The sequence below is a fragment of the Lissotriton helveticus genome, chromosome 1_1 (genome assembly GCF_964261635.1).
Source record: "Lissotriton helveticus chromosome 1_1, aLisHel1.1, whole genome shotgun sequence".
Lineage (NCBI taxonomy): Eukaryota > Metazoa > Chordata > Amphibia > Caudata > Salamandridae > Lissotriton > Lissotriton helveticus.
In genome coordinates, this window is record NC_136057.1 from 120,830,767 (window position 1) to 120,850,987 (window position 20,221).

Here is a 20,221-nt window from a genome sequence, read left to right on the forward strand (position 1 = left end):
TTGATGAGTTGTGTGCGAACATTAAAAGGTAAAAGTGTGGCAGCAAGTGCTATATCAAGCAAGCTGGTAACAAAAACAGAAAGGGAAAGACGCGAAAAGCTAAGAAAGTTTTGCATGAGGTCTGCAAACGCCGCCGATATGAAATAAAGTCGCTTCGGCATGCTGTGTGGAAGAGGCGGAAGGGGTGGGCATACTGTGTGGGGAGGCGGGAGGGGTCTGAAAGCACAGCTGCTATGAAATAAATAAAGGTGTTTCGGCATGCTGCATGGAGGAGGCGGTAGGGGTCTGAAAGCACTGCTGCTATGAAATACTAGTAATGTACAACTCTGTTCTGTTGGCCTCTTAATATAAAGTGGTGTTTCTAAAGCACTAGTGTGAACACAGACTAAACCCAAAACTGAAAAAATCTTAAGGAAAACTGGTACACGAGGAGGCTCCCCTTTAATTTCTAGAAGTGTGCATGCATAGGTTTGTTTTCAGAAAACACACTATTTTACTCTTGGGGTCAGAAGCGATGGTTGTGCTTCGAGGAAAGACAAAATATTCCTTGCTGGTTAATAACAGTTAAATAGGGCCTGGGGAATGCGTATATTTCTCTTTTCTAAAAATCTGTTGCATTCTCCAATCTGTTTGGAATCTTTTTTTTCTCCAATCTACATGTGTTAAAATGTCAAAATAGTGAAAAAACACTGCCAAACACAGTAGCACTTAATTTGCCATCTCTTGGCATATAATTTAGTCATCCCTACTGCAGAGTTTGTCCCTTCCCTGACGCATTATCCCAGTGGCTCTGCATATAATTCCACCCAGATGGGCCCTGGCATGGGCTAATTATCCACAGGTCTGTCTTACCTTGAATCCGCCGTCGCCCATCTTGCAGCACAGGCAGGTCCAAATGAAGAAGATAACGGCTAGGCGCTCGACCTCGGACCTGGGGAACTGGGTTCGAGTCTCGGTAATGACGCTAACCCTCCTGTGATTCTGGGCAAATCACTTAATCTCCCAGTGTGTGGTAAATAAATAAATAATACCCTATTTTTGAAAGCATAAATGAATAACAGATAGCTCAATAAATAAGAGTCAAAATTCGAGGTAGTAGGAGTTTTGCAGGTTTTAATACAGCATAAGGACAGGAACAGGACAACCTGCACGGGAATAGGATGGCAGCGCTGCCGGGGGCAGGATCTGGACAAGGGATAACCTTTTAATAACAGTACATGAGCATATATACATAACGCAAACACATAGCATTACATTGCAGTAGGCGTAACAGTGGGTGTAACAGGGCGTATACATAGACATGTGATGCAAACGTAACAGAATATGTCATGAATGGGCGGAAACATTGGAGGGGACTACCTAAGGAGCCGGGACCTCTAACCTGGTGGTGCGCGCAAACTGGCAATGACGTATCACTAGGAGAAACTGGGGGCTATGAACTCTGTGCTAGGAGCAGAGACTAAAGTCTGGAGAGTCAGGGCGACATGTACCTAAGCAGTATCTAGTATCTGATGTTTAGGGAACATGTTGATATAAACTAGAAGTCAGGAGGGGAAAGGCTAACGGACTCTAAGACTGAAGCATGCATTATTCTACATGTAGTGCGTGATGAAGAATATTAAATGATCATTAAATGCAGTATTTCTCTTACATGGAGACGTAAAAGCTAGACAATGACGGAAACTATTGATGCGATTCAGTAGCTTAGGAATGTAGAGAAGGAGGACTGAACTGATAACGGGAACCATAACATACTCTTGGCAGGCTCAGAGGCAGAGCCAGGCTGAACTGGGCACTGCAAGGCAGGAAGTAAGTGAAGGGTCGAGGACACAGGTGGGGGCTGAATGGCTCCTCAGCGAGGGCTCAGGAGACAGGAGCTGAATCTGGTGTCCAGGCCCTTTTGAGGCCTAGAAACGGGGACTTTATAATGAAATAACGTGCACACTGGGAAACGTGGCAACGTAGCTTTACACAGGCCTGATATTCGTAGTATTCACGAGGACTGGAAACTGGCATACTAGAGGTGGACACAACTATAATTGCGTCTTTAATCAAACATGGGGAATACATATGCATATTAATCATGCACACATAACATATGATGGAGGAGGCGTAGGGACACAGAACATGGCAAAATTTACTTTTCCACATTCCCTCCTTGTCACTACGTTTCCATCAGGAAACATCAATATTCATGATACCATCTATCATTTCATACAGTATCATTTGTTCGTCTCGAATTATCCTGGAACGGGATTTAGAACGGGACTTGGGACTAGGGATACATGATGTAGCACAAATGCCGCAAATCGCAGGGCCACATTGTATACAGAGGCAGCAGCTGAATATAATCGCTACTGCAATACCTAGAAAGGACAAGACTTTCCATCCCCAGGCGGAAATTATATTCCAGAACCAACCGGACCATGTCCAGGTGCCTGGATCTTGGTGTAACAGATGGGCAATTTTATGAAGTCTGGTTATAGCTGAATAAACAGACGGCGCGTTATTTGGAATGAAAATGCAGCAACTAGATCCGATGACTCTACAGGCCCCGCCCCTATCGGCCAGTATGACGTCAAGGACGAGACGATTTTGCAAAACGACAAATCTCATAGCAGATTGTTCTTCGGTTAAGTTACCTAGAGCAGAGGCAGTCTCATTTACTACAGCTTCAAGGGTTCTTGTTAACCTACGGATCAGTTTACTATTCTGGATAGGTCCTATAAAGAAGAAGAAACCTCTACTGAAATCTGTATACTGTTCTAGAGCAGTTTCAGTATAATCGACAATTGGGGACTCCCTTCTATGTCTAATGTGTACTAGATGTGTGTTTCTGTGATAATCAGATGGGGCTAGGAAAACAGGTGGCAGTAGGAAGGCAATGTAACAGGTTCCCTCCCAATCGAGGGGCAGACGAACATATGCAGTTTGACCACAAATAAAATAAGAATGACGTGAAGCTTTGAAAATAGATTTCCCACTGTCACTATACTTGACAATAGTAGTACAATCACTATGTCCTACATGTACAGAACCATAATTACGGACACATAATTCACCTTTGACTGGTAGTACTGAAATAGCAGGTAAGTCTGGAGTAGAATCAGACTGAACATTCAGGACCATGAAATTCGACGAATAGTTACCTAAATTATACACTTCGTTTTCTAGATCTAAACCTGTTCGGTGAGGGAGACCTTGCTTGTCTGGGAAACATGTACTGTTAAGAAAAGACATATCTGTTGAGGATGACGTTAACGTGGACCATGCTCCACACGAACCATTATGTGAAAAAGGATAAGGAAAGAGTGGCAGAACTCCTTTCGGTGTCTGGAAAGGGGGGAGTCGACCACACACCCAACAATTAGTGGCATTGCTGGTCTGGTGTGAGTAATGTAACATACGGATAAAAGAATTATTTCGCATAGCGAGGCGGTAAGAGAGTTCATGAGGAGGCAGATCACTAAACATGTGCTCTATAGTAGCATTAGAAGACATATTTACATGAGGAACTGGAAGATACAGGTAGAATGCATAACTGGTGCAGGAAATCATAATGCTGAGAAATAATATGAAACTTAGAAAAACGATACATCGGATTGAGTTTTGACTAACTCTCTCACTATGGGGGTCTATTTTATACATGTCAGAAACAGTCTAACCGTTTCACCTAGGGGAGGACTTAGACAATCAAACTGACTGACTTATTTTACTAGACCTTAATTTCTGTTTATACTCCTGCTGCGGAGTTTTCTCTAACAGGGGGGGTGTAGTAACATTGTCATTTGCGGGACAGTCCTTGAGAACAATGCTTTGGCAATCCTTCAAATCCTGGGAAATGTTCTTTGAGACGGGTTTCAGTCCATTAAACTGTTTTATATGAGAAAGGTGCACCCAGCCTTTGCGACCTTCCAACTTCACGGCTGTACGGGTGGTGAGGAGGACTTGTCGGGGCTCCTTCCAGCGAGGCTCCAGCGGACTTGATCTGTCAAAATTCCTCACCATCACCATGGATCCCGGAACGATTTCATGCGGTGCCACCTCGGTATTGTCTGGAAATGCGGCGGCAACCTGTGAACGACATGAGTTGAGGGCAGACATCAAGGAAGCTAGGTAATCTGTCAGCATATTACTTGAAACATCGGTAATACTTCGGGGTCTAGGTGTACCCCACATGTTAGGGGGGCGGCCGAATACGACCTCGTACGGGGACAGACCTGATCTGGAATGTGCGACCATGCGCATGTAAAACAAGGCGACTGGCAGAGCTACTAGCCAGTCCACACCTTTCTCTTGACAAACTTTTGCGATACGAATTTTCAGGGTCTGATTATGTCTCTCTACGAGACCAGCTGCTTCAGGATGGCGTACACAATGAAACTTCCACTGGTACCCTAACAACAGGGAAACGTGCTTCATCAACTCAGATGAGAATGGCTGGCCGTTATCAGAATATACGACTCTAGGGAGTCCATAACGAGGGAAGAACTCACGAACCAACTGCTTGGCAGTGGTCGCGGCTGTGTAATCTGGGACTGGATATGCTTCTGTCCACCTGGACAAAGCGCATACAACTACAAGGACATACTTGAAACCTCGACATCGCTCCATCTGAATATAATCCATCTGGAGGACTTCAAAAGGGTGGTCAGGAGGCTGGAATCCACCTTGTTCCACCGGGACACTTTTACTTGGATTAAACTGACAACATATCATACAGGTACGGACTTTCTGCTTGGCTGCAGCTCGTAAATGTTTATTGAACCAAATGTTCTGGATACTGTCTAACATAGCTTTTTCTCCTAAATGTGCTGGACTATGTGCGGTATTAATAATGACTTGAACCATAGAGTCGGGGAGAAACCATGTGGCTCTACCCTTCGTTAACCATCCTTGATCTGTCTGGACCCCTCCTTGTTCGGACCATTTCTTAATTTCTTCAGGAGTAGCATGTAACTGTATGTCTATGACATCTTGTGTAGGGTCCTTAACTGTCATACATGTAGTCGGATCTGGAGTATGTGTCTGTGTCGGATTAACTTGAATGTCTGGAGTCTGTGCTGTAAGCTTGGCTGTGCGATCTGCTAGATCATTACCTTGGGAAATAATGTCAGTAACTTTCGTATGTGCTTTGCATTTCATGATAGCAATGGATGTCGGTAAATGTATTGCGTCTAACAGAGCTTGAATAAGGAGACCATGCTGAATCTTGGTTCCATGAGAAGTCATGAAACCTCTCTCCTGCCAGAGCACTCCGAAGTCGTGGACGACTCCAAATGCGTAGCGTGAATCTGTGTAAACATTAACTTTCTGGTTCTTGGCGTATATGCAGGCTTGTGTCAGAGCAACCAGCTCTGCTGCTTGAGCGGACAGAGTGTCAATGCGGTGTGTCTCTATAACTTCAGTGTCAGTAGTCACTGCATACGCGGCGACTAGTTCTCCTGTACTAGTTCTCATGCATGAACCATCCACATAAAGTGTCAGGTCGGGATCTGGTAACGGAATATCTGTCAGATCTTGTCTTGGTTTAGTCGTAATGTTAACTACTTCCACACAGTCGTGTGCGGTAGAATTTGAATTAACTGATGGTAACAGTGTAGCAGGATTAAGGACGTTGCAGCGACTGATTTCTATGTGTGGCTGAAACAGTGTCAATTCATAACCAGTTAAACGTGCAATTGTCAAGTGCTGAGTTTGTGTTCGGTTTAAAAGAACTTCCACAGAGTGTGGAACTTGTACTGTCAAGGAATGTCCTAAGACTATGGAGTCACTTTGTCTGATAGCTAGTGCTGTGGCTGCAACTGACTTGAGGCACGCAGGCAGAGCCTGGGCTACAGGATCTAATGTGCTCGAAAAATAAGCACATGGCTTGTATTGTCCTGCTTGATCTTGTGTAAGAACAGATAATGCTGTACCTTCGCGTTCTGTGACAAAAAGTGTAAAAGGCTTACTGTAGTTCGGTGTAGCTAGAACTGGAGCTTGGCATAGGGCTTTCTTTAACTCATTGAAACTAAGTGTATGTTCAGATGTCCAAGGGAGAACAGTCAATACGGCTGCCTCCTGTGTCGTTAACTGTATCAGTGGTTTGGCTAGAAATGCATACTGCGGAATCCATTGTCTGCAATAAGAAGTAAGGCCGATAAAAGCACGTACCTCCTTCTGGGTCTTGGGCTGAGGAAGACTCGCTATTAACTGGATACGGTCAGGTGTCAACTGCCTACCCCTCTTGGACAGTAAGTGTCCTAAGTATACCACTTGCTGGACACAGAATTGAAGCTTAGAAGGGGACACCTTGTGCCCCATCTCGGCTAGGAAATACAAGACTGTAAGGGATGCTTGCTCGCAAGCACGTTCAGAACGGGCTGTGATCAGTAGATCATCGACATACTGGAGCAGGGCAGTGTCAGTTGGCATGTGAATGTTGTCTAGTTGTCTCTTAAGTGCTTGACTGTAAATACTAGGACTTTCTGTGAAACCTTGAGGAGCTCGTGTGAACATATAGCTCCTTCCATTTAAACAAAATCTGAAAAGAAACTGGCTGTCTGGATGAATGGGAACACTAAAAAATGCATTCTTAAGGTCGATTACAGTAAAGAATGTGGCTTCGGAATCAATAGCTGTTAATAGGGACGAGATATCTGGGACAACTGGATACTGAGGAATAATACATTTATTAAGTTCTCGTAGGTCAATCACTAATCGATATACCGGGGGTGCATTTGGATCAGTACGTTTCATGACTGGAATGATCGGAGAATTGCATACATTGGAGTCAGTTTCTACAACTACTCCTTGAGCCATGAGCTCGTCAATAATTTTGGATAAGGCTGCTACAGCCTCAGGTGGCAATCTGTACTGTCTGATTCGTGGTAACACTACACCTGGCTTGAGAGTCACACGATAGGGTGTGATTTGCATGTAACCTACATCAGTTGGACCTTGCGCCCATAGATGCTGTGGAACATTAGACAGTCTTGAATCAAAATCTCGTAATACATAGTGACCCTTAAAGTCACGTAGGAACAATCGTATTCCCTCTGGGGAACAGCATATAACTGCACCTAACTCTTTCAGTGTCTTAATGCCTAATAGATTTTCTGGACATGACTTAGTAAGTAACAGATCAGTAGTACGGGACAATGGACCTACTTCTAGAGAAACTGGCTTTGAGATCTCATTTACGATAGGCTTTCCTGAAAATCCAAGGGAAACATTTCTTGAGCCTGAGAGCGGAGCCCCTGGAACTTCGGCGTGACTAATTGTGGTCCTACTTGCCCCTGTATCAATCAAAAACTTTCTGTCTTTCCCTAATACTTGACTATGAACATAGGGACCTTCTTGATCTACAGGTATCTCGATGAGAGGCAAGCCTACCTCCCTCTCTAGGCTGTTTCATGAATACTGCTGGTACTCTGGATACTCAGACTGTGCATACTGGTACATCTGCGATGTAACATGCTGTGTTGCAGCAATAGGCTGCGGTGCTGTACCTGTCTGTGGTGCATTCTGTGGCTGAGGAGTCTGTGAAACTTGTTCCTGTCTAGGCGGACGTGGTCTTTCTTTAGTCTTACCGGTAGCTATGTTGTGTTTCAGAACTGCACACTTGTTTATAAAATGACCTGGCTGTTTACAATAATTGCAGTTCCCTTTAACGGGAGCTGCTGGATGACTGGCTTGATTCGGACCCCTCTTCTGACTGTTTTGAGGAACAGATTGTGCAACTAGTACTTTCATTTTCGTGTCTTTCATACGTTTTCTCTCGTGTTCCTGTTCTTCCCTGATTCTATTCTGGTGGTATTGGAGCATTTGCAACATTTGGGACGGGGTATTAGCTTGCCAGGTACTTTCGACTTTCAGAACTCGATTTTTAATTGGTGGACTTGAATTCTCGACTAATTTAGTAACAAAAAGGTGAGGGTATGACTCACTACTTGTCTTGAGGCCACTGTTGATGCTAAAACATTTCTCGAATCTAGAATAAAAATCACTAATATCTTCGTCTTGTTTCTGTTTACAGGCTGAGATTGCATCCCAGTCTTCCTTTTTAGTTGTTAATAATCTGGGTAAAACTTGAATCAATAATTCAGGTAATTCTTTACATTTATCTCCGAGACCGGTACCTGGTACTCGTATCTTATCTTCAGCTTCTAGGACTGCCCAATCGATCTTTTTCTCTCCCACCTCCCAGTCTTTTTCCTTGAGCTTTTCATACACCCCTGCGGGCAACAGAACCTTTAACATTTTAATTATATCTGGATACGTGTATTCTCCCATACGGAGCATGTCTTTTAATTCTCTATGGAACCCTGCTGGATCTTTATCATGACAGGGAATTAATTTCTTCATCTCTAGAAGTTCCATCTTTGTGATCGGAGTGTATACAAACACTCGCTGCATTTCGCCACCCGTCCCTCTAACTGGGTGGACTTCTCGTAACGGATTCTGTCTGTCTATGTAAAATGGTTTACTTTCTGGGGGTGAGACATGAACAAAATGCGGGTTCAGAAACGTTCTATATTTGTGGCGTTGTTCTAGAATGACACTAATTAAATCGGTACCTAGACCTCTCCATCTATACTGGAGTAACTCGTTCAGGATATCATGTAGCGGACCTGGATCGGAGTGCTGACCCTCATACAGAGTAATGAGGTGCTGGATCATATACATACCCACCAGTCGCTGCTCGGCTGGGGGCAATTTCAGGAACATCTGTGCCACTATTTCGTCTGGAAAAGTGGTAGAATCAGTAACCCATCGGACTGCCGATCGGGCTAGTTCTTGTTCATGCATAGTACTTAACTCGCTGTAACCGATTCGTGATTTCAGAATGTGATCGGTAGCTTGAAACACTTGTTCTAGAGAACCTTGTTCTGGTGCTGGATGATGGAAAGTAGACTTGGGTTCTAGACGTGAATGGCGATTTGGAAATCTAGATTTTCCTACATACGCTATTCTGGCGGAATTCTCGTCCTCTACCTCTTCAGGATCAGAGTTACTTTCTTTCTCGCTTACTTGTGCTGCTTTACGTTGTTCGTGTATCTTCATTATTTCTCTACGGATTTTCTTGTACATACTCTCCATAGCACCGATAGTCTTATGCTTACCCTCGGCTATACTATTACTCCACTTCATCAGGGCTTTCATTTTGGCCTGATTTTTGGACGGATAATCTTGTTCTCTTATTAGACAATTAATCAGAAATTTTAATACCATGAGCTGGGTCTCAGCTTTCCTGTGGGACATGACGTCGCTAATACTTTCTGGATCTTCCCCTGTACGGATGAAACGATATATTCTGTCTAGATCTTCCTTCATATCTGGTAGGGTGACTAGATACTCGGCCACATTTCTTACGCGTAATGAATATAGAACCATATCATCTTCGCCTGGGACTGGGTCATAACAGCATTCGGCAAGGGATTTTCTTATTTCTGCAACAGACAGTCTGGGCGTACGTTGTGACGCTTGCATATGTAATGCGGCTGCATCTAAACGATTATGTGGCGGCGGGGTTCGAGGAGGACCTCCTCCTGCGGCCCCTAGACTAGAATCATCAACTGATGCTTTTCGTCCTGGCAGGGTGGGAAATTGAAATGCGGGCTGGACTTGTATGGCGGGCTGAACCGGGGGGACTGCAAAGGGTACCCCGGTGTCTGGAGGAGCAGGAATTACCTGATTTACAGGGACTGGCGGAGCAGGAACGGGATTTGCATATTTCGGGACTGTGTCGTCCAAATAGGACGAGATGAAAATATCAGCTGCGGTCTGTTTGTGACGTAACTTGATCGGAACTAATGGTGGCGGAAAGTTGCTGGATGTCTCCGGGGTCGCTTTTGGCAAGCCCTCGGCAAGAAGAGGATACATACCCTTAATGAGGGCATTCCTCTGTCTGTCTGACTGTTCGGCTTTGACTTGTTCACCTATCTCGATTAGTTCTTTTTCTTGTGCTCGTTCCGAGGATTCTCTACTTAATTCTGACTTTCTGATTTCTTTTTCGGTTCTTTTATGAGCTTCTTTACGCCATAGCTCGATGGCATCTTTCTGTGATTGTCTGGCTTTCTTTTTCCATAATGCCTCTTCTACTCGCATGATGCACTCGGCATCCCATGTACCCGATACGGGCCATCTATACTTTTCTTCTAACTGTTTTGTATACTCTACCCATAAATCTAGATATAGTATGGCACTTATGCCATGCTTCTGATACATAAAATGACCTGGACTGTCCCTAGGCGGGACAGGAACTGCTTCCTCTAACAAACCCTTTCTAGTTTTTAACTGACGTAATTTTGAAAACAGCGGCATGACTGAACTATAATCTGGACACAATACAGTACACAATAAACACGAAAATCACTTCTCACTCATACCACAACATCAAGATACATGAAGAACATTATGAATAACAGTTCGAACAGAATACCACCTGGAATACTGGCTACAGGAAAACAGAATGCATGAATTTCTTCTCGAGAACTGAACTGACTAGAACAGAAACTAGATGCACTGCTGAAACAGTACGAAACTTACCGGTCTCATAAAGAGACACGTCAGGACCCGTATCCACCGAAGTGGACACTTCGTTTGTGTGTCTGGGTACCACCAACCCACGGACCAGAGTCAATTAGATTGACCCTGTCTAGATACTACCCCAGTAATGGTACTCACCGGGCAGCAGGAGCGGAAGGCCTCGGACTGGACTGGACTGCTTCGACGACGACGGACTTCGGACTTCAGTTACGGGTGGACCTCCGGATACCTCGGACCTTGGACTCTTGGCTTGGGCTCTGGTCGGGACTCGCCGCATTCCTCCACCGCCTCGTCTGGATGCTGGACCGCCTCCTCCGTTTCCTCCGTGGGCCTGAGGGATACTTGAAGCAGAAATATCTGCATGTGCACGGTATGGTTCCGTCACGGCTGCAGAGGGTCAGGGGGCCGGCGTGGCTTCACCGGCGCGTGGGGAAAGGGCAAGTCCCTATTCGGGCGCCATTATGTGGTAAATAAATAAATAATACCCTATTTTTGAAAGCATAAATGAATAACAGATAGCTCAATAAATAAGAGTCAAAATTCGAGGTAGTAGGAGTTTTGCAGGTTTTAATACAGCATAAGGACAGGAACAGGACAACCTGCACGGGAATAGGATGGCAGCGCTGCCGGGGGCAGGATCTGGACAAGGGATAACCTTTTAATAACAGTACATGAGCATATATACATAACGCAAACACATAGCATTACATTGCAGTAGGCGTAACAGTGGGTGTAACAGGGCGTATACATAGACATGTGATGCAAACGTAACAGAATATGTCATGAATGGGCGGAAACATTGGAGGGGACTACCTAAGGAGCCGGGACCTCTAACCTGGTGGTGCGCGCAAACTGGCAATGACGTATCACTAGGAGAAACTGGGGGCTATGAACTCTGTGCTAGGAGCAGAGACTAAAGTCTGGAGAGTCAGGGCGACATGTACCTAAGCAGTATCTAGTATCTGATGTTTAGGGAACATGTTGATATAAACTAGAAGTCAGGAGGGGAAAGGCTAACGGACTCTAAGACTGAAGCATGCATTATTCTACATGTAGTGCGTGATGAAGAATATTAAATGATCATTAAATGCAGTATTTCTCTTACATGGAGACGTAAAAGCTAGACAATGACGGAAACTATTGATGCGATTCAGTAGCTTAGGAATGTAGAGAAGGAGGACTGAACTGATAACGGGAACCATAACATACTCTTGGCAGGCTCAGAGGCAGAGCCAGGCTGAACTGGGCACTGCAAGGCAGGAAGTAAGTGAAGGGTCGAGGACACAGGTGGGGGCTGAATGGCTCCTCAGCGAGGGCTCAGGAGACAGGAGCTGAATCTGGTGTCCAGGCCCTTTTGAGGCCTAGAAACGGGGACTTTATAATGAAATAACGTGCACACTGGGAAACGTGGCAACGTAGCTTTACACAGGCCTGATATTCGTAGTATTCACGAGGACTGGAAACTGGCATACTAGAGGTGGACACAACTATAATTGCGTCTTTAATCAAACATGGGGAATACATATGCATATTAATCATGCACACATAACATATGATGGAGGAGGCGTAGGGACACAGAACATGGCAAAATTTACTTTTCCACAAGTGCCTAACAAAAATTAATGTGTGTTCTCATGTAACGTACCTAGTGCTATGTGAAGCAGAAAGGAGAAATGGCCTCCCCTAAACAAGCACCCTTATGTATGTCTGACTACTAGGTAATGGGAAATGCAAAACTGCAAGTCTTCAATATCAAGGTACGCTCAGATTGAGTAAACCAGAGAATGAGAAATGCAGGAGACAGAGGTAGGGAAGAGAGTGAAAGACAGGCACGGAGATAAAGAATAGAGAATGACAAGGCCGGGAGAGAGAGGAAAGAGACAGAGTAAGAAAGAAAACAGAAAAACGAAGGAGAAAAGAGAGAGAAGAGAAAATTAGAGAAAGAAAGATCGAGTGGTAGAAAAGGGCAGAGACCATAGAGTCGGGGAGAGAAATAGAGGGAGAAAGGGATACGAAGGGCTAGAGTTGGAGAGAAATGAGGGAGAAAGAGAGAGAGAGAAAGAGAGAGGAGCGGTGAGGGGGGATACGAGGAGAGAACGGAAAGAAAACCAGGAAAGTAAAGAGGAGGGGAAGGAATAGAGACCTATGAAAAGTTATTTCTGAAGCCTCCCGCACAGGAGATGAAAATCACCAAGAACAAAGACCAGTATCTGTTCCAATCTCTACAGCCGTGAGGGCCCTGGGCACCGAAAAGAGGTTCGAACAGTAAAACCACAAGCACCAGCCTGGTACCATCAAGCCGACAACTAAAGATGCCAGCAGATAGTACAGCGACTCTCGGGTACTGCATGAAACAGAATAAAAGAACACAGAGCAAGGGAATCTAAACACCAAGGAACTCTGAGCAGGAGACATCACAGGCACACGGAGATCTACCCAAACAGAAAAGAGAGTGGTAGAAAAGGGCAGAGACCATAGAGTCGGGGAGAGAAATAGAGGGAGAAAGGGATACGAAGGGCTAGAGTTGGAGAGAAATGAGGGAGAAAGAGCGAGAGAGAGAGAAAGAGAAAGAGAGAGGAGGGGGTGAGGGGGGATACGAAGAGAGAACGGAAAGAAAACCAGGAAAGTAAAGAGGAAGGGAAGAGTGGAGTCAGGAAAGAAGCTTTTAGGAGCGGGATTGCGGATCCCTTTGAAGCACGGCCTCGCGTAATTAGGGGGGAGGAGAAGTGGAGAAGTGAGGCCGAGAAACAGATGGCTTTGAAGTGGACACGCTCGAGGCAGGCGGATGGAAAGCGCGTGCAGCAGCGGGCGGAGCGGATCCCTAGAGTTGCATCAGGAAAGCTAAACCAGCAGGCGGATGCGCGTTCACGATCACATGCACTTGTGGAAATCGGCCGGCTGGTTTAGCTTTCCTGATGCAACACTAAAATTCTCCCCTATCCATTCCGGCGGAATGGGACAGGCTCGACCTAAAAAGCAATGAGTGGGCAGTAAGCCTACAAAGTTAAGGGCTGTTGCAGCAAGACCTAAAAAAAAGAACTGGGCTGATGTTTCAGAATATATCAGAATTAGTACAAATGAAGCACATTTGTTTTGTATTACTGAAGTGTGGAAATTTTTTACACTAGGAGATGACATTTGCAAACATTATCATTTATGTGCAGTAAAACCATATTTCGATGTAAGTGTAATGATTATTTCAATTGAAAATGTTTGGTCTGTAATGGCAGTGCGCTACCACACCAAGTATACTCCACACTGCGCCACTCAACTACACACCACTCCACTCCAATCTATGCCACTCACTCCATGAAACAACACTCCACTCCACGCTCCTCTACTCAACACCACTTACCCCACTCCAATCCACCCCACTCCAATCTATCCCACTCCACTCCAAATACCCCAAACCATCCCACTACAATTCACCCTATTCCAATCTGTCCATTCCCAATTTACCCACTACAATCTACCCCACTCTAATTCACTCTACCCCATCCCGCTCCAAACTACCCCAGTCCACCCCAATCTACCGCACTCATCTCAGATTTACCCCACTCTGCTCCAATATAACCCAGTCTACCTCACTCCACTTCAATCTACCCCATCCCACTCCAAACTACCCCACTCCAATCTACCCCACTCCACTCAATCTAACCCAATCAACCCCACCACACTCCAATCTACCCCACTCCATCCCAATCTACCGCACTCCACTCAGATTTACCCCACCCAGCTCCAATATACCCCATTCTACCCCACTCCACTTCAATTTACCCCAACTCTAATCTACTCCAATCTAACTGACTTCACCCCAATCTACCTCGCTCTACTTCAGTCCAATTTACCCAACTCCATTTCAATTTACCACACTGCGATCTATCCAACTCATCTACACTCATACCAAAATCTACCCACACCAAACTACCACAATCTACCATAATCTACTGCACTCCACTGTAATCTACCCCACTCCACCCAATCTATCCCTCCCCACTTCATCCAATCTACCCCACTCCACTCAGTCTATCCCTCTCCACTTCATCCAATCTGCCCCACTCCAAACTACCACAATCTACCCACTCCAAACTACCACAATCTACCCCACTACAATCTACCATAATCTACTGCACTGCACTGTAATCTACCCCACTCCACCTAATCTATCCCTCCCCACTTCATCCAATCTACCCCACTCCATCCAATCTACCCCACTCCATCCAATCCACCCCACTACAATCCACCTAATCTACCCCATTCCACTCCACCCTAATCTACCCTACAACACTCCACTCCAATCTATCCAATTCCACTCCACCCCACTCTACCCACACCTACCTCATTCCAGTCGAATCTAATCCACTCCACCCTACTCCAATCTACCCTACTCCACTCCACGCCAAACTTACCTATCCCAATCTACCCCACTCAAATCTACTCCAATCAATTCCACCACACTCTACCCCACCCCAACCCAATCTACCCTACACCACTCTATATAACTCCACTCTATTCTACTCCAGTCCAATGTACCGCAATCCAAACTACCCCAAAATACTGCACTCTAATCTACTCCACTCCAGTCTTCCCCACTCTACTCCAATCCACTCCACTCCACCTCAATCTACTCCACTTCACCCAAATCTACCTCAATTCAATCTACCCCATTTTACTCCAATCTACCCCATTGCACTCAATTTATCCCCCTTCTATCTACCCCACCCACCGTCGTGCCACTAACTTTTAGCCATGCCGAACAGCAGTCACACTGGGGTAGATAATGGCTAAAACACGCTGCCAAAGCCAATAGCTTTCAGGTAGGAGACACCTATTTGTTTTGCCAATGCTTGTTTTCAATATTTTTTTTTTCTTCATCATATACACACGCAACAGTTCCCTGCAGCCAACTCCAAGCAGGCACAGCTGTTCAACGGTGCCTGGGCACAGCAGGGGATTCCCTGAAGGGCCTGGTTTATGTTTTTTTCTTTATTCTTTTTAAGGGTTCCTGGATACTTTCTTGGGGTTCTCGGGCCCTTGCAAACTTGTGTATCCTTATTGGACATCGATAGGGTTTCAGACCGAGCAGCAGGTCCTCGAACATCACAAATGTCCACCAGGGTACAAGGCCAATTACTGTGCCTGCGCAGACACCTGCCTAAGGTTTGCGGACCTCAAGGGTCATGATGTGGAATCCAACCTCTGTCTCAAAATCAGCAATTTCTTTCTACATTTTAACATTAGGCAGCCCCTGAGCCAGGGAGAGACAGGACGGCACCACGGCTCTTTATGGCTTTTTTAGTATTTTTACAGGATGTGGGGAACAAGTCTCTTCATCATGTAATGGTTCAAGATGTAGCCAGCCAATCAGGGAGCTTCAGGTCTGCAGACCCAACTTTGGGTTTACGTATCCGAAATGGATGACGGGAGAAAAAGCTCTCTCATCCAATCGGATCCAATAGATTTTTACATTTGGGTCCACGAGTCCAGATGCACAGACCATTCATGGGCTAAAGGTCCCGCTAGCTCTATCTTAAATGACTAGTGGCTTAATTTGAGGACCACAAAAAAACACTGCATAAAACTAGTCATGCGAATCCCAAATAGTTTTGTGCGGATTCATTGAACGGTACCAATGTTATCGTATGTATATATATAATTATATTACATGGGATTCTGTAATCCCTGTATAAACGGCAGTCTCTAATTTCTTTATAATCAGGAATTTGTGACGTACCAAGTCAGTGATTATGAAGAAAAGACGTCAGAACTCGGCTTTTATACGTTATTACAGTCGAGTCCTGAGGGCACAATGCCTGCTGCCAGCGCCAACAGCTGATATGAAAAGAAGGTCAAGTCACGAAGCATAATTGAAGCAGCTGTTTACAGCAACAAACATAACTTTGCTTTTATTACTTCTGCTGTATGTTATTAGCTTACTATGAGAAGCAGAGGGAATATGTTTGTTAGTTTCCTTAGATAAAGGAAGGGTGGAATATTTCTGCATGTTTCTACACGTTTCGAGCTACTGCAACTTTTTTTTCAGAGGACTTTTATTGAACAGTTTCTAACATCTTTTTGGAAGAAACATCTAACAGTTTTGATGTTTACTTTTGCACAAGATGTTTTAAGTTCATTCTTCATGTTTGCAAACATGTTAGCTGCTGCATATGTAGGAGCTACGCACCAAGATTTTTTTATGAACGGTGATGGTGTGACCATGTATTATACGGGATAAAGTACCACCTGGTGCATATAATAATATTATTGCAAGTCACCTTAGAGTTCCAAAACCTTTATGTATCTGTCTATCATGAGGTGGTGTGCACTCCTGGAGAACCCTGCAGTGACAACAACATCCCTGGACAGCCCTGCTGTTGAGGCCGAATACAGACTAGGATTTTTATATCAGGAACTGGAGACGACTTCGTCTTACCCAATGCAACTGTGCAACTGGAAACACAGTTCCCTCTCTAGACTGCGCATGTCTGCTATTCTCAATGAACACCACATCACTTGCATCCGACTATTACTTGTGATTCTGGCCAGTAATTCCTTTCATGAATAGCTCTATTTCCAGTTCCTCAGCCTGGTATTGGGACGATCATGGAACGTCAAGAGCTACTGGCCTATTTGTCTCATGCAGAGTCCCATTACCAGGCCTGTTTCTGCACAGGAAGGATGCAGTCCTGTGTGGAAACAGAGGAGGAGATTGCAGGGAAACATCTGCACCCTGTGTACTCGTACTCTGGGGGTCATTATCGCTCAGTGGGTTCCATCCAAACCATAATCCTCCCCTCAGAGACTTTCTAAAATCTGCCCATACGCATTTTGAAGAGGTTACATGTGTTAGTATGCACTCCGAGAGTCCATTTATAGTGAAACAAACACATACCTGGGGTAGCTCCGAACAGCAATAAATGTGCATTAGGGAATTCCTGCTTCAAGTATAGGTGTTGCTGTAGGCACTGGATTTGTTGTGACCTCAACTCATCAAAGGACAATAGCCCAGACTCTAAGTGTTCGTCTGATGACATCTCTTCAGGTGACATGGGTTGTAGGCTGTGGTTCTCCTGGGGATCTTGGAAATGAAAACACATCAGTTCTTCTTCCAAGTGATCATCAGGTCCATTCCCATCTGGTAGCGGGGGTTGTATACGGTGGTTTTGCTGTGGTTCGTGTCCTTCAGGAAATAGTGGGTATGGGCAAAGGTTCTGTTGCTGGTCCCAGCTATTATCAGACAATGGGGATGGTTCTTGCTTCAGGGGCTCATCTGGCTCCCACTCTTCTGGAAACGCCGTCTGTACGCTCTGGTCTTGCTGTGGTGTCTGCCCATCAACAAATTCTGAGTGTAGACACAGGTTTGCCTCCAGTGATCTGCCTGGAGGATCTGTATGAGGGCATCTGGATAGAGTACAATCCTGCTGTACTCCATTTCCATCTGGAAACCCAGGTTGCAAGCACTGGTCCTGCTGTGGGTGACGTAGATCAGGAAACATTGGCTGTAGACAAAGGTTTGGCTCCTCTGGACGCCCTTGAACATCAGTTGGCGAGGAGAGCGTACAGTCCTGCTTTGGTGCATGCCCATCAGAAAACACTGTCTGGAGACACAAGCTCCGTCCACCTGGCCTATCAGGTTGAGGTGTGGCAGAAGACCGGCTAACAGCACAATCTCTAATGCTCGCCGGACAGACCATCTCCAAAGACACTGCGCCATTATCTAGGGAACCTTGATCCTTTTCTATCCAGATTTTCTTAATCAGCCCAGCGACTCTAGAAGGTACGTCCTCCACAGTATTCATCAAGTTATCCAGTTTGGCTTCCAACTCCTCCAGCATGGATAGAAGAATAATGTGGGGCAGGTTCTCCGAAAGCGGTTCCAGGTCCTGGTCCCTCGGAGCATCATTTCGGGATCTTGAAGTTGAGACGTCATGAAGAGGTAAAGATGGGACTGTGGCTCTTACGGATTCATGTGAACACTGCGCTGTCACTTTCTTTCCTGGAGCCCGTCTTCTGCCCATTCTGGTAAATTGATGTTCAAGTCTCAAGTGTCTGCAGAGGAGAGGAAAAGAGAAAACACAACACGTTATCACAGGACAGTTAGGTCAAAATACTCCTGATCAGAGAAAATTGCGAATATCTAAAACCTGAAAAAAATGGAATCATTTTAAAATTTCACAATACCCGCAACATAGTTCATATATTATGAAAGGCAGGGACTTAAAATGTGTTTCCAACATTACGTCTGTTCCTGCTCAAATTGTACACTGTGCAACCACAAAAAGAGAATACAGTAACTGCCTTGCAGCAATGAAAGGTTTATAATACCCTGGCAGACAAGACTGCACTATCATCCTCAATTGCACTGTACACCTCTCTTTTGCAGTATTCAGGTCAGTAACTGAAGCACGCGCCATCATACCAAACCTCTACAGGATCTACAAAACGCTTGTTATGTCATTGCATATATAGAGAGCATGTTCAACCTGGGGTTTCTTGGAACTGAATTAGAAATACATCAAAGAGGAGAAAACAAACCATAACGGGGAAGAATCTAGTCTGAATAGGCTTGTGGGCTGTCAGATTTCTGGATGAAAGGAACTTGTACCAGAGCTGCGTCCACCTGATCTGATCCTCTGTAATTTTGCAATAGCAAGTAAATTCAAGGAGATCTCTGCTTTTGTACGGGTGTATGCATTTCCACCTGGTTTGCAATGAAGTGAGGGGCTAGACCTCTCGACCCTTTAGGGCTGAGGCAGTGGGTCTGATAGTGGATTTGTTATTTCAATATAGGTGTGGCGCGTGCCCACCTCTGAAGATGATGTAGTACACAAGCTGCGTCGCTGTGAATTACTTGTAGTCTATGACTGGTGATATTGGGTATTCTTACATATACTCTGTTGGCATAATGCGATCTAGATAGGACTGCGGCCACCACTATTGCTTTTCTTGTCTAAAGTGGGAGGAGTGGGGTTAGTTTCTGAAGCAGTTTCAGCACAAATCCGCATTTAGATCCTACTGCTCCAGCAGCTGGTTCTTGCTAAGATTGCTATTGATTATCACTCAGAGGCTTTTAGCTGTGGGTTAGGCTCTGGTAGCAATCTCATTTTTGTTGGAGAGTAAAGTTGGCTCCAAACGTTGGTCTTATTCTTTCAAATTACAATCTCAGTTTGGTCAATATTCAGTTTTAGCTGATTCAACCTCATCAAGTAATCATCAAATTGAATCATATTTTGAGACTGGAGTTGTGAGGCTGACATTTCATTGATAATAATTATCTGAGAGCTGGTGTAGTTATAAAGCCTGGAACCTCTTGAAGACAGTTCTCTGGCCAATAGTTTTTGCAGGTTAAGGGAGCAGAGGTATTGCCCTGAAATTCTTGGTTATATCCAGGACTTCTCCCTGGTTTTTCAGTAACAAGGGCTCTACAGCATTTTGAAACGTGCTTGGACCGATAGCTTGAGCTGCTGAATTGATGAAAACGCTCTGCAGGGGATTGCTCAAGACATGGCTTTTAGATGGAGACACAGCACCCGCAGCGCCCAGATACCCTTGGGGTGCGCCTTATAAATGCTGATTGGTTGATTGATGAGGTCAGAGATTCCATGACTGCTGGAGGGCAAGGGTCAGTTGGTGACCCAGATTTGACCTCGATCATTAAATTCATGAAGTCTGGAAATTTCTTCAAACA

General features: G+C 45.0%; 1 protein-coding gene across 1 annotated transcript in view; it reads right to left on the reverse strand.

Moving 5' to 3' along the window:
* The window catches only part of LOC144759533 (uncharacterized), a 110,759-nt gene that overhangs the window by 59,252 nt on the left and 31,286 nt on the right, over window positions 1-20,221 (reverse strand). Inside the window, exon 2 of the mRNA XM_078646488.1 lies at window positions 17,426-18,582. Coding sequence (XP_078502614.1) covers window positions 17,426-18,582 — 1,157 coding nt within the window. The remainder of the gene's footprint in view (window positions 1-17,425; window positions 18,583-20,221) is intronic.